Raw genomic sequence first — 14,562 nt, forward strand, 5'->3', positions numbered from 1 at the left:
ATATATATATATATATATATATATATATATATATATATATATATATATATATATTGTTACATGTGGGGCTTGGCTGATGAGTTTATTAAGTGATTAATGTAATTTATGGGGCCCTGCTTCACCAATGACACATGTAACCTGTCAATTAAAGCTAAAGTTAACCTCAAAGACAGACAATTACTTAACTGAATAAGGTCGCCAGCCAGGGAACAATGTATGGGGTAATGGATTACTCTGCAACAAATGGATTACATCAAACACCTTTACTTCCCAATTAGTCCCAACAAAGGAAGAATGTGCGGTGATAGCGAGGTAATTACATGAACAATTGTTCACCGTCTGACATTCAATTCTCCCTTTTCTTCAAGTAAAAAAAATACAACGCAACGAGTGTCTATACTGGTAGTTATTGTACACAGTTTCGTATTGGTAAAGACTACTTCTCTTCTGAACAATGGGATCGAGACACAAGGCTGCCTTAAAATTTACTTTACTTAACTTTCCTAATTCCTACTTACTGCACGGGAATAGCTTACGCAATTTCACTAGGCAATATTAATTATTCTTACACTAGAATTCATAAAAGAAATCTGGTTATACCAGGTTCTCGTAGATGGTGGCGAAGTGGTGAAAACAAAGGGAAAAGATGAAATACAGTGGAATAATACTAGTAAATCGACAAAGAAACTGTCAAATTTCTGACTTACTGTTGCCGTGGGTTGCTTGCGCATGCAACTGACGATTAGAAGTCTTGAAATGACCCGTTTGATGCCTCACTAGTACCAATAAAACAGTAAGAGGGCAAGCACAAAGAATTAGTTACACACAACACATGTGCTTCGTGTGGCTTCAAGTCTCTCTCTCTACTGGCTTTCGAGGGTCAGGTTAAGGGCAAAGCTGGTCGCCCATAACCCCAGGCAGTCTGAAAAATTGACAGACACAATGCCAAATGCATAGGACAGAGGGGCATTCCGAAAAATTGACAGAGACATCACCAAATGCATAGAACAGAGCAAAAGGAAGCTTAAGACCACCTTCACTAGAGGTTACTTGGTAAAACCCTCCCTGTGGGTTAGGGTCCCAGATGCTAACCTATCAGCTACTAAAAGACGTTACTTTTTTGAAAACACACAGCCTACCTCTATCCGCTTAGCTTCCCTTAGCGTCAACAGAGATGCCCTTCTGTTTTTGTTCGGTTGGTATTTTTACTAAATAATGCAGAGAGGGCGAACAGCAGATATTTATAAAAGCTCCCCCCACCATAAGAAGGCCTTCACTCCCTTTCGGGCGTGAAGGTCTGTACTAAGCAAGCTGTTCGTCTCTATTACATTACTCTTCTCCCCTGAGCAGATTTGTCCCGTGCAGTCTAACTAGTAGTGGATCTACCCAACTCTAGATAGGATATGAGCTTTGATCACTTACTGACAGAATCCTAACTGTACTTAAAGGTGCTTGCGGTTATTACGTGCTACCTCCTATACCCGTGATGTTTTAGACCTAGCCAGATGGTACATTCTATGGCATTCCCTAGCCTAACCTATCCTAACGCGACCGTAGTACCAATGTAAGGGACAATGCACTAGCTAAATTACAAGGTTTTCTGTACTACAATTGGTAATTACTGGTTGGTACATGAGGTGTGCCTCATATGATAAATGCTTGCCTCAATGAGGTCTTAGGTCATGCGTGTCATGAGCGTAGTGGCTCTTTTCACCATAGTTTAGGCTGTCTGATTTTAGTTAAACTGTACTCATGTGATTTCTGCGGCTCGATGGAAGGAGAAGGGACAAAGGTTACTACTTCGATGTACACAATTGGGTCTATGCTATGGTATGAGAAAGAGATCACGCTGGCTACCTCCTCTGGGCAAGGGGCCAGGATCACTCTAAGATGGTAAGGCAATGTGCCAAGAGGGCACTAGTGCCAGGATGAGCTCATGGCTCTGCAACTACTGGGGTCTTTTCTGCCCTTCTTCTTCTTCTTTGGGTTCCTCCAAGGCCTATCTATGTCAGACCTAGGAGGTAATGAGGGCACCGACTCTGGGGGAAGGCCAGAACGGCTAGCAGGCACGCAGTCAGGGATAACTTCAGAAGCTACAGGAGGGCTCCCTACTCTGGCTGCTGCGACAATCTGAGCGAGAGCAATCTCGACCTCTGTGTCCCAGGAGGCCAGTTCCTGGTCTCCCAGAGAAGGTGTAACAGTAAGGTCCACCAGGGGTTCATCGTCTGGTGAAGAAGTGTCGGGTGCCGGAGGCTCTCCGGTTGCCATGATTAGCAGCACGTGAGGGATCCTGGATCTCTCGGAGGAGGATACGCCTCATGATTTGGACCAGGCACAGGGTCGTTCTTAAGTGATGGCTCAACATCCGTGCCGAACAGAGCGTGGCACTGCTCAGTGCTCATAAGTGGCACTGCCAGCGGTTGAGGGTCAGGCATGCCTGAAAAGGGGTCCGGAGTTGCAATACCTTGTGGATGGCTTGAATTTGGCTGCGGCAGAGATTCCTGCCCCAGCTTGAGATCAGAGCCGCTCAGAGAGTCTTGCTCGGGGGCGTCCACTGGGCGTTGCTTACTTGGGCAGCCCTCCCAATTTGTGGAGTGGCCTGTCCGCTGGCATGTCCTACAGCAGTACTGCTCCTCCTGAACGTCTCTTTGGGGAAAGGGAGGACCCCTTTGTTGGCTGCCCCTTCACGAATGGAGAGGGCTAGGACGAGAACGGCTTAGTGTGTGCCCCTTCCACTGACCACTTTACGTGGGCGAAGGTGGGTTTTTGTCTTGATTGGGTTCTCCTACAGTCTGGGCCTCTGTGGAGGAGGTAGCGTGGCTGCGAAGTGATGTTGGAGAAGAGTCCCAACCCAATAACACACAGCCTGTGGCAAGTCAGATGTCTATGTAGCCCTCTTCACCCATCCAAAACACTGCATCCCCACCCCCTCCCAGCCCAGGGAAGCAGCTCCCCCGCTCCACCACCTTCCAAAACAGCCCCTTCTCTGAGTGTTCCTCTACACAGCATAACTGCCCCTCTTCTCCCATAGAGCCCAGCCATCCAACCCACCCCCACCTTGGAAACTTCTCAACGCCTCCCCCACCCTGCAGAACCCTGTCTCAGCCTGTTTGAGTGTAAGCAGTGTAACCAACATTTTACTGAGGCCATGCAGCATTGCCAAGCATTGGAGAGTGGTTTTTTCAAATTTTTTGAAATTTATATATCTCATATATCTTTTGGGCCTTGTTCCCAGCTTCGGATGTGTGGGATATTGTTGAGTTCCAGATAATTGATGGATTACTGCATTAGTGACAACAAGTGTTTTCAGAATTTGTCCCAAGTCCCTGCCATAGTTCTTGCTAAAAAAAATTAAAAACTAATTGCTTTACAATTTAGATATAAATTTTATTTTAAGCTGTAAATGTGCAATTAACTTCTACTAGCTGTTAGCAGAATATAGGCGCATGGTCAGAGACAAGTTAGAAGTAACCAAACCAGAAACAGAACTAAAATGCACCATGGACTTAAACACAAAATCACACGGAGAAAGATTCTAATACTTAGGTTTTTACCAACCCCTATAATGGTAAATGCTTGCAGGTCTCTGGAATCAAAACATAAATAGACCTATTTTATTCTATCATGCAATAATCTGATGTAGGTTTGATAATTCGCGGTAGGTACAATCGGATGATGTGAGCTTTCTCAATTTCACATCAGCACTACTTTTCTCTTTGCTTCTTTTCCAGTCATCATAAACTTTGTTTTACATTTGTTGTTTTTCCATTCTCTCTGTTAAGTATTGACAGAAGAGAACCTTTAAAATAAGAAACCACACATGTAAAACTAGAAACAAGGAGTCCTCTGCTTGAAGGGATCCCACCTATAATTAGGATAGAAAAGAAAATTTCAAATAAAAAGAGCTTAAGGAAATCTTGGATGAGGTACAAACTTCCAGCTTGTGTTAATGGATCATTAGAAATATGTTTTATTATAACATTTGGGGCTCTTGATGGATTTCCAATCTCTCGTGCTGTTAGTGATATGTCAGATTCTAAGAGTCAAACTCAACTGGGTAAAGGAAACCTGTGAATTTTGTGACATACATTATTTGTATGCTTACGTGTGTTTTTGAGATACTTTTTCACACTAAAATTCCTGCTGGGTCGGCTGTATAGTTATGTTTACATGGTAAAATAAAACAGTAAATTGTATATATAGTGGAGATCAAGAAAAGAAGTAGCTTAGCCATTAATATATTCCTAAACATATTACAAAATCAGAGTACTTTCTTCTTTTCATTTGCTTCAGTTGGTGTACTGTGTTTACTTCTTCGTATCTTGAAATTCATTTAAAGTATCTCAATCAATTAATATCGAGGTGCTATCTATGATATATTACAGATAGCTCTTCGATATAAATTGGTTAAGATACTTTAAATAAATTTCAGGAATAAAGAAGTAGATACAGTATACCAACTCAAGCAAATGAATGAGAAGAAACTATTGATTTTGTTATATGTTTAGGAATATAGTAATAGCTGAGCTACTTCTTTTCTTGGTCTCCATTAGTATGCAATTTATTGTTTTATTTTACCATGTAAACATAACTATACTGTCGACCCAACAGGATTTAGTGTGAAAAAGTAGCTTAAAAACACACGTACACGCACAAATAATATGTCACAAAATCCACAGGTTTCCTTTACCCAATTGAGACTGACTCTTAGAATCTGACATATCACTAACTGCGTGAGTCCCATTAGTATACATTTTATATATAGTTTTTTTTTTTTTTACCATGTAAACATCAGTGTACCGTCGACCCAGCAGTACATCCCTTGAATGTAAAACCCTACTGGACTCTTAATCCTTTCCCTTGTTTCCCTTCCCAGTGAAGCTTATGGTTTCGTCAGGATGTATATCCTAAAAAATGGAAGAAGAAAAATGTATAAAATAGTGAACAACGAACGAGAGAAATTCGTTCCTTGAAATTCCCTAGGCACCAGAGGAGTTGTATCGATAAATATTTTTGTTTGTGGATTTGATTCCGATACACTTGATCTATTGGGAAGTAAAAAAAACAATACCTCAATACTTGTGAAAATAGGGCTTTATAAAAGACGGTGGAATGCGTAAAGAACTAAATTGCTCAGTAGTGAATGTTTTTATAATTTATTTATGCTTTGAACTGGCACAGCGCCCATTTTGTAATTTTTCAAATTTGTGTGTCTGGAGAGACACTTGGTATATAAAGTTGAAACCTAATAAGATGCTGTTGCTGAACTTAATGCTGCTAAATTGCTGGTTAATAAAAAGCATTAAACCGCAAGAAAAACGACCAATTTAAGTCAGGCAAATTGCTTTGCGTCAACAGACAAAAAACATGACACGAACAGCATATAGCAAGCAATTAAAAAACCTCAGCTAGCAAAGAATGAAGCCCCAAGGACAGATACATTCATTTTTCTTGTTATTGCACCCGTCGTACTTCTGGCTGTGTCTGACACCAGAGCCACGGTAAGTCGTAGTAAATTATAAAAATTATCAGCGGCTACCAATGCGTTAAATTCTGAGTTATACATTATTATATATTATGATTTCTCTGCCAATGCATAGGTTTGTAATTAACGGGAAGTCACGGAAGCCTCATTTAAAGAAGTTTGAAAATTGCGTACTAGTATCCATCCTAACCCACGTTCAAATCCTGCTAAAAAATGAAGGTATTTAGGATTTAGTGGGCAAGGAAGGCCCTCAAGAGACTGCAAATGTAAGTGGGGCGCAATTTATTAGGTTTTGAAGCGTGGTAATCCCATAATTAGATATACTCTTTTTCTAGACAAGGATTCATACAAAACCTGCATTTATTTTTCGTGCATCATAAAGAGAAACACGATGCTCATTCCCACTATCATATCTCAGAACGCAGTTACCTAATCACATCTTATCTCGCGTTACCAACGTTTAACAATTCTGTGAAAGTACTGAATCTTTTTTTATAAACCTTGAAAGATTGACTGGAAATTAAGAAACTGTTTACCCAACCTATATAGCTTCATCAAAAGTTTTTGTTCCCCAACAATAGTTTGCAAAAAAATCTTTTGAAATATCTCATTTCTCCGTTTCGATGTTGATGTTCAAGTATTTTAGGTTTTACTGCTTCAGTTTATGTTCTTAAATTTAAGAGGATCTATCTATGGAGCTACTTTCATTTTCCTAATTTCTGAATGGCTATTTATTTGGCTGTTGGCTGGTTAATCTGTATTCATTTATACATGCTGACTTTCTGCAATTATAATTTTGTAATTTAATTATCTGACTTTCTGCAATTAAAATTTTGTAATTTAAAATTTACAAATCAGTTTCGTAATTAACACTTCATTCACATATTAAAGAGGCCTTTGGTGTGACAACAGTTTATTGATTCTAAAAATTACAATAAGTCTTTTGTAGTGAGTCCATTTTTCTACCCTTTCACATTTTCAAATCAGGTTGCTAATCTTCCATTTCAGTACCTTCCGCTGATTCACATCGTCTAACAGATCTTTTGGTATGATCGCAATTTATTCATTCAGGTGTCATCAGTTAATAAGTGTTTTCTTCTGTTTTTCTCTTCTTTCACGCCTTTTATTCATAATAGATTTATTTTCCATTTGAATAATTTAGTTGATTCCCTACTTCTACCAGGCCCTTGGGGTGACTGCAGCTCAGAATGCGGTCCTGGTCGTAGGTCGAGAGCTGTAGTTTGCGTTGAGTGGATTAGGGGACGGTGGAAGATTACAAGTGATGTCAGTAAATGCAAAGCTGCTCCAAAGCCAGAAACCACTGAGGGCTGTACTAAGACTTGCCCACCTCAGTGGTACACTTCTGAATGGTCACAGGTAATGCAATGTTGTTTTCAGGAGGTTCAAACACTTGTAAATTGTGCTTTGTAAAGACTTATTTTCTGTGACTTCATCATTATAACAACATTAATCTGTCCTCAGTAGCTAATTGATCTTGAAACAAAAATGGCAGAAATTCTGAGTTAATCTTTACCAGTGGTGTAAGTGATTTAGCTCTTATGTTTTATTTTTTTCAGTGCTCAGCATCTTGCGGAAGTGGTGTTCAAAGGAGGGAAGTAAAGTGCCTGAACGAAAAGCAGGAACCTGCGTTAGATTGCACGTCGGCAGAGAAACCAGACACAAGACAGCCTTGCAACACACAGTCTTGTCATCAAGGTTAGTTGAGATCGGTCTTGCAGTGATAGCCGGCCTACAGGTTCCTTTCAGCCTCGCACTGAAATTAGATTTCTATAGGTTCTCGACTGTTCTTGCTACTCTCCATATGTTTTTGCATTTGTTTTTAAATTCATTCAATTTTTTTAGTGACAAGGTAGTTAGACAAATAACCTTTTGCTCAAAGATCTTTATTTTGTAAAATGTAAAATTTAGTTAGTTATGAAATATACACTTAAAAGTAAGTGCAACTTTCCTAGGTTATACTAGTTAAGAGGAAATAATATAATTTCCTTGTCAAAAGCTTTTTATCATGTGATAAACATATTAATAGAAGCCTTTGATTTTGTCATGTCTTAGAGCAAGCAGATGAGAGTGCCAGCAACAGTTCAGTCAGAAATGAGGAGCCCCAAAAAGTACCGAGTTCTTCCGGGGACAGTGTAAACAGAAAAACCACAGGTAATATTGTTTTTCCAGGAGCAGATAGGGGCAGGCCTCTAGAAGTAACCAGTCCAGGGGTGGAAACTGTGAATGCGAGCACTCGCATATATTACGAGGAGAGAAGTAGGAACGCCAACGCAAAGCTAGACGGGGGTGATGATCATTCCAGCACTAGTAGTGATGATGAAATCGATAATAGGGTTTCAGGTATACCTCCTGTTGTTGGTGATTGGAGAAGTGGTCAAGATTTTGATAGCATTTCTGATCGGGATTCACAATACTCAGAAAGTGAAGGAGATACTGGAGACCTTGCAGTCGATAAAGATGATGAAGAGAGCCCAAGTGACAGGTCTCACATCTCGAAAGGCAGTAGAGGACGGCAGCCTCCTTCTCCAGTGAGACCTGGGAGGCCATGGAAACCCGGTCTACCAACAGGTTGGCAGGGAACTGCTAAAAAGCTTGTAACCTAGATGCTTTCTCTTGAGTCCAGTTCATCAAGAGAGCTTGTTGCTAGTCAGAACTCATACATGATGTTTACATGGAAATTACATGATTTCAGCTGTATCTGTTACTGCCAGTTGCCTTTGGGAGTAACTGATACCTGTGAGCGCTGTAGGAAATGAATGTAACTGCCATGCAAATACTCAGATTATTAGGATGAAAAATAACTAATATGAATGACATGCATTGCAGCATCGTTTATGAAACATGCAGAAATAATTCTGTGTTGAAACGTGACTTCTGCTGTGATTTTGACTACATTTAGATCGTTACATTGACAGAATAATCTTAGCCTGTAGCTTCCACAAAAAAGCCAATGCTTATTACACGCTGACTTTGAATAAGGTTTTGAAACTGCATCTTCCTGTACTCTGGCAAACTCTTCAGTGCTTGGTCCTATGTGAAGTCTTCAAATTGTAAAAAAACAAACTTATAGCTTACACTTGATAGCATTAATGTTCAAGGGTATGGAGCTTTGTGCAGTATTTCTTGCTATTGATCTCTCATGGATGTAAACTTCTTTTTCAATGCAGCTTTATACATGCTTTCGCACACTGGTGTTTGACTATAGGAAATATCAGCATTGGCTAAATGAAACAAAGTTACCTTGGTTGCCCCTTTTAACCTGTGTTGTAAAACGAATGATATGCCTGAACCTATGATCAGTTTTCAACTCTCCCCACGTTTGTCCTGCTTGTCATACAATTCTCATAGTTGAGTAATGCCCAGTTTTCTGTAATATAGGAAATGTTAACACAACGGCTCATAGGAGGAGGTTTTAGCTTGTCTTATCACTTTGGTTGCCTGGATGGTACTAGTGATCACTAACCCCACACTTTGAATCCTGGCATCGTTCAACCTTTTTGGTTTTGTATGTTGACATCATTCGTGTTTGCGTGTTTGGTCCGACAAGCATACCTGGTATCACTTAGCCCGTTTTACTGCTATTTTTCCACTTTATTATATATGGTCTAAAGAACTTGGCATGGTGGCCAGGTAATTCCTGTAATATTGTACTATAAATAGGGACTGGGGAATGCTAGAGTAGTTTTACTGTTTTGCAGTTATTTAGACTTGTTTACTATCTGCAGTAATTCAGCTTACATATTAATAGTCGAATTTTACGGTTACTTTCCAGTCATCAGTGCAGTCCTTAATAAATTAAGGTGTATCAACAGTATGGTTTTCCTGTAGCTTGCTGTTAAATATTTGACATCTGCCCTCTATCACACACTATGTGCTTTGTGCTAGCGGTAGCTCTAATAAATGTTATTCAAACGTTTTCAGTACCTATTCAGTAAATTAACTTGCCCATATTTATTAAGTCACAAAATATATAATGCTTAAATAAATTATTCCTAATATCAAATTTCCCTATAATATAATATAGCTAATTTTTGTTTACACTTCTGTGCAGTAACATAAGATATTATTTCCCTTACAGTGTCTTGCATAGACAGAATGAAGAACTGTCATCTAGTCTACAAAGCCCGACTCTGCCGTCTAAAGTACTACAATAAGCTGTGCTGTGAAACTTGTACTAAAAACCAGTGAACGTTGAAGTGATCGTTCGATTTTGGACTTCTGTAGCAACTGCAATCACTTGTAGTAAGCACTCTTAGTACTGCAACTGCAGCCAGCAAGGCATTGCAGCAGCTCTCGACTGCAAGTATGGATTGAGCGTAGAAGCCTCAAGCAGCAGCATCATAGCATGTGCACTTTTGTAGACTTGATTGTGAGTTTCAGCAGATTATTTTTGTTTTCTCCGGAGAAATCAGTCGTAAGCGGGAGGTCGTCTTCAGCAAAATGAGAAACACCATGGCCTCATGAAAGTGAAGAAAGACTCCATTTCTGCCGCCTAGCTTACGTTTTCCAAAATGAAGGGGTGGCCATACTTCGAAGCAAGCAGTTTGTGAAAAAATGTGTTATCAGACGGGTTTTGATTTTTTTTTTTATGCAGAAGGTAATTCTTATGTGAAAACCTGAGAGTTAAGGACAGTGAGATGTATCAAATTTGACTGGCTTTAAACGTATGGATGGTTACACATTTTGTGATTACAGCAAAGGATACATACAACTGGAATGTATATAATATATAAATTATATATAGAAAATAGATATAGTGGAAATATATACATACTTTATTTACATGAAGTGTAAATAGTAAGTATTAATATATCCAAGTCATAATGTTTAAAAAGTGTAGTCAGATGATAGTGCAAAGAGGTGTTTCTAATGACGGAATTGACAAAAAACATTTTCAAAATCTAAAAGTTATACAAGGTTCTTTTCAAAGGGGAGAGTTATTTTCGTGGAAAAATCCACGTAAAAGGTCATTAGTTTCGCCGACAATGATTGCAACAAGATTTTAATGCTACGGAGCTCTCAGCACTGGGAAAGACTTAATATTAAAGCCGCATCACTTTCCAGTATAAAGAAAACGAAAGCATGCAGCTCTAGTTTCAGCGGAAGTTTGCAAAAAGGTGAAAGGTGTGTATATAATTAAATGTGTTTTTGCTTGTGGATTGTAGGCAGTGATGAGTAAGCTAATAATTGAGTAAATGCAATTGATGTTTCTTAATTGGCATGCAAAAAAGGCACACACTAACACCCTATGGATTAAAAAAATTGCAATTGTCTTTTGAGGTGAAATGCAATTCTTCAATTAGTCAAGCTTTTAAACATCAAGGAATTTGTATTGACATTGTGCAAAACTCATTTCGAGGTAGATTAATTAATGCATTTTTGGTAAAGACCGTCGACTTTATTATCCTAAAAACTTTTTTATATTTCCCTTGAGTTTACTGGATGATTTGAGATCAGTTTTTTAGAATTATTCCCACAATGAATTCCAAGACCTGGTGAATGACAATAGGTATTTGTTACAATCAACAACTGCTATACTCCTCATTTGGTTGGCTATGAATTTTAAAGAATCTGATAAATACGACGAGGTAAAAGTGCTCTGTAGTCTCTTCAGCCGAAAAAACTAAAAATAATAAAAAAATATGTCGACTGGACTCCTTTGCCTTCGTTCGGCATTATTTCAGGGTACGTTTCTGGCTGGTAAGCGATTAAATTGACCAAGTGTGCATTAAGGAGTGTAGATTAAGCTCGGACTATTGAATATCAAGGCAAATGCCTCGCGCAAGAGGGATTCGAGTGCATGCTGTAGGCTTTAACGTCATCAAAGCACGAGCATTAAATTAACGTGCTCTTTAATGAGACCGAATTTGCTCTCCTCTTATAATGAAAGGCTTCCAAGTACGAGTTTCGCCGTGATCATGGCTCTGTCAACCTTAGACTTGAATGAGGTCATTCATTCTGCACATGCAAAAGGACCTTTAGTCTGCCTTCAAGCCGGAAGGCTAAAGAAGTCTTCAAAGTTTGAGGTGTTCTGGAATAAAGATTTTTTTTTCTTTTTTGTTTCACGAAATCACTTCACATGGATTCATGTTTTATGGGATATACAGGTAACCAAAAGCATTGTAAGGGAATGAGATATTCGGTTTTTAGTGTTTCGTTGTGCACAAGTTTTTTCTCCTAAGCCTTCTTTTGTGTAAAGTGTAGAGGGTATTTTAAAAGGTTTGAAAATATATATTTAGAGTCGCGAGGAGCTTTCGGTTAAACTAAGCTGCTGGTTGAATGATTCGAACGGGTACGATTTAAAACTCTTCAGTGATTCGAGACCGGACAATATTATTTTGAGCCACGTCAGCTGACTCGAATGCTTCGTGCTTCAGCACGATTTTTTCTTCTTATTTATTTAATAAAAGTTACATCAGTTAACAAACGAAAAATTGTTTTTTTTTATAATTGCAGTTCTAAGATACACAGAACAGTAAATTGAGATGCTATTGGGAAAAGCTTCCTTAAGAAAAAACGGTTTAGAGTCTTGTCGTCTTACCAATTTTAATAAATAGGGAAGAAAAGAGGTCTAGGGGGTCTTAGCGCTTACGTTTCTCTTCAAGGTAAATCAATACGTCGCCACAGGTGTGTGCTGGAAATTTTCCGTCCAAGAATTTACGAAAGGCAAAATGGATTAACTCTTCGACGACTGGGACAGTTTTCCTCCGAGACATCACACTGCGAATTCATTACCTCAATAACGGCGATTTTTAATGTCACGACAAATTCCAATGAAAGTAAATAAAATATATATATAGGCTATAGTATTTTATACTTTTTACGCTTGTAGTTCCCTTTCTCCAACTTAACGAATTTTCTCTCTTTGCCTTTTCTTCTCGAACTCATATTTTTTTCTATTATCTTTATATAAGCTCGATCGTGTCTGTCTGGTTCACTACAATTACATGTGATGATTTTAAGAGTAATGTATGGGCTGAAAATGTAAATATTGCTGTACAATAAATGTGTATAAATACAATATGCCTTTTTATTCATTAATTATTTTTACCTTCACCAAAGACAAAATGTCCCTGCCTAACAAGAGGAAACAACACTAAATTATTCGTTTTGCTTTCTCAGTTTATTTACAACAAAATGCCTTCGTTTTTCTCCACAAAATCAAACAGGAGTAATTGACAATGTAACTGACGTGTAATTAACATTCTAGCTTTTTTTCAGGACAACACGTCCGTGTTCTACATAAAACAAATATATGTAGGTCATTCATCTTTGTTTAGGACAAGATGTCGTTGTTTATATAGAAGCAAGCAATGGTAAACATTTTATTTCTTTGACATGTCACCTTTAGTTATGACCAAACGTGTACGTTTATACGCAGAAGTAAGCGAAGGTAAGAAATTACTTACTTTAATAATGAACGTAAATATATCTAAATATGGATTCATGCCAACGCCATTTAATTTCCTTCCTGCCGTTCCGCCATTCCATTATCCTCCTGTCTTCCCCATTTCATTTCCCTCCCTCCTTCATTCGGTCGAAATATTGATTCAAGCCGAACATTCCTTTCAAATTCTCTTTTCCGCTGCAGTCATTTGTTGTGGCTTATTTCTAATCCGGGGTTTGTTTTAAAATCCCTTTACCAATTAAACCATGGAGGACTTTTATTCAACGAAGTTTACTTCTCTCTCTCTCGACCGGGAGGAAATATTAAATTTTTTGTCATGGAAGTGCCTTTATATAAATGCAGTAGTATGGGATTTGTGTCAGAGTTTGTCTAAATGTATTTTAATTTGTTTATTCAATTTTTTTACCTGAGAGTTTCAAAAGCCTCATCAGGGAGTTCCGTTCGGCTACGTATTAACAAAGAATTCTTGTTACTTTGCAGGAAAATCAGATCAATCGATAATTAGTAATGGAGAAAAAAAAGGAATAACACAGATGTGTGAATACTGCTTACCGGTTATTTGACAATTGTTAGCACTCCGTATTGTACTCTGGTTGTAATTCAAGTTTTAATTGTCTTTGCGTCCAGAAAAGTCCATGAAACGATAATGCGTGGGGCGGGGTGATCTGATATTGAAATGTCAAGGACTGCTGCTTTAACATCATACAGTTAACAATATTCTTTGGGGGTGAAGAAAACGTGTTTAACGGTTAATTAAGTAGCCATCGTGAGTGTTCTGGGGTTAACAGATAATAGTGGGTTAGCTCTCTCTTGTAACACATCGACAGCAACAAGCATATTCTATATTTCACCCGTATTTATTAAATACAGTTGAAATAAAGAATATGCTGGTTGATTGTAAGAACGAAGTTAAAAACTGTAGACGAAAAACAATAAAAGTTGTTTACGTAATAAAACAAAATGATTCTTACTCCTACAGAACGATATTCATTTTAACAAAAATTCAAAGTGCAATTGCCCGTGCTGTCATAATGCCATCTTTAATACTGTACTACAAACAACTGTCTCAATTTGATTGATGCTAGAGACGGACAAAATGATAACCGATTCTCCATTGACAGTCTCGTGCTTGCTTCTGTAAGAAAGCTTTTCAAATATTTTAGTAAAATATCACAGTAATTAACACAAGAAAGGATTCGGACCTTTTTTTAGCTGTGTGTAGAATACAAGGTATTTGACTAATATATCTGAAAATAGTTCGGGAATCAGTCACCAGTCTGTCTTTTTTCATTATCAATCAAATATTGACAGGTTTTGTTAAACATTAGACTGGCCTTATGCCAGCACGGGCACCTGTGACCCGGGTGCCATGTAAAAGATTAAGTAGGAGTGGTCAGCGAGAATAAAGAAGGAATCCTTCATGTAGACATGACTGTTTGCTTTAGCCTCAGAGCTGAACGACTGAAAAACGGTATAATACTTTTTTCTTATTAAAGGCGATCCAGTTTATCTTATACCTGTTGCAAATTATAAACATGTGCATTTACTACCACTTTTGGACCTACACTTCTCTATTCAGTGGTTAATCTCATACATTCACTACAACGTTCATTTTACGTAATACTGTCTTCATCCAGCCCTTCCCCGC

General features: G+C 38.3%; 1 protein-coding gene across 10 annotated transcripts in view; it reads left to right on the forward strand.

The window, feature by feature from the left end:
* LOC136839462 (thrombospondin type-1 domain-containing protein 4-like) overlaps window positions 1-12,527 on the forward strand; it is a 795,787-nt gene extending 783,260 nt beyond the window's left edge. For 4 of the 10 annotated variants that reach the window (XM_067105522.1, XM_067105523.1, XM_067105525.1 and 1 more), the window contains 4 exons: window positions 6,669-6,862; window positions 7,063-7,201; window positions 7,559-8,074; window positions 9,585-12,527. In XM_067105522.1, coding sequence (XP_066961623.1) covers window positions 6,669-6,862; window positions 7,063-7,201; window positions 7,559-8,074; window positions 9,585-9,694 — 959 coding nt within the window. In that variant the 3' untranslated portion in view covers window positions 9,695-12,527. The remainder of the gene's footprint in view (window positions 1-6,668; window positions 6,863-7,062; window positions 7,202-7,558; window positions 8,075-9,584) is intronic. The other 6 variants (XM_067105527.1, XM_067105529.1, XM_067105530.1 and 3 more) reach the window with 5 other exon arrangements.
* Window positions 12,528-14,562: the final 2,035 nt, after the last annotated feature.

This window comes from Macrobrachium rosenbergii, chromosome 6 (genome assembly GCF_040412425.1).
Source record: "Macrobrachium rosenbergii isolate ZJJX-2024 chromosome 6, ASM4041242v1, whole genome shotgun sequence".
Taxonomy (NCBI): domain Eukaryota; kingdom Metazoa; phylum Arthropoda; class Malacostraca; order Decapoda; family Palaemonidae; genus Macrobrachium; species Macrobrachium rosenbergii.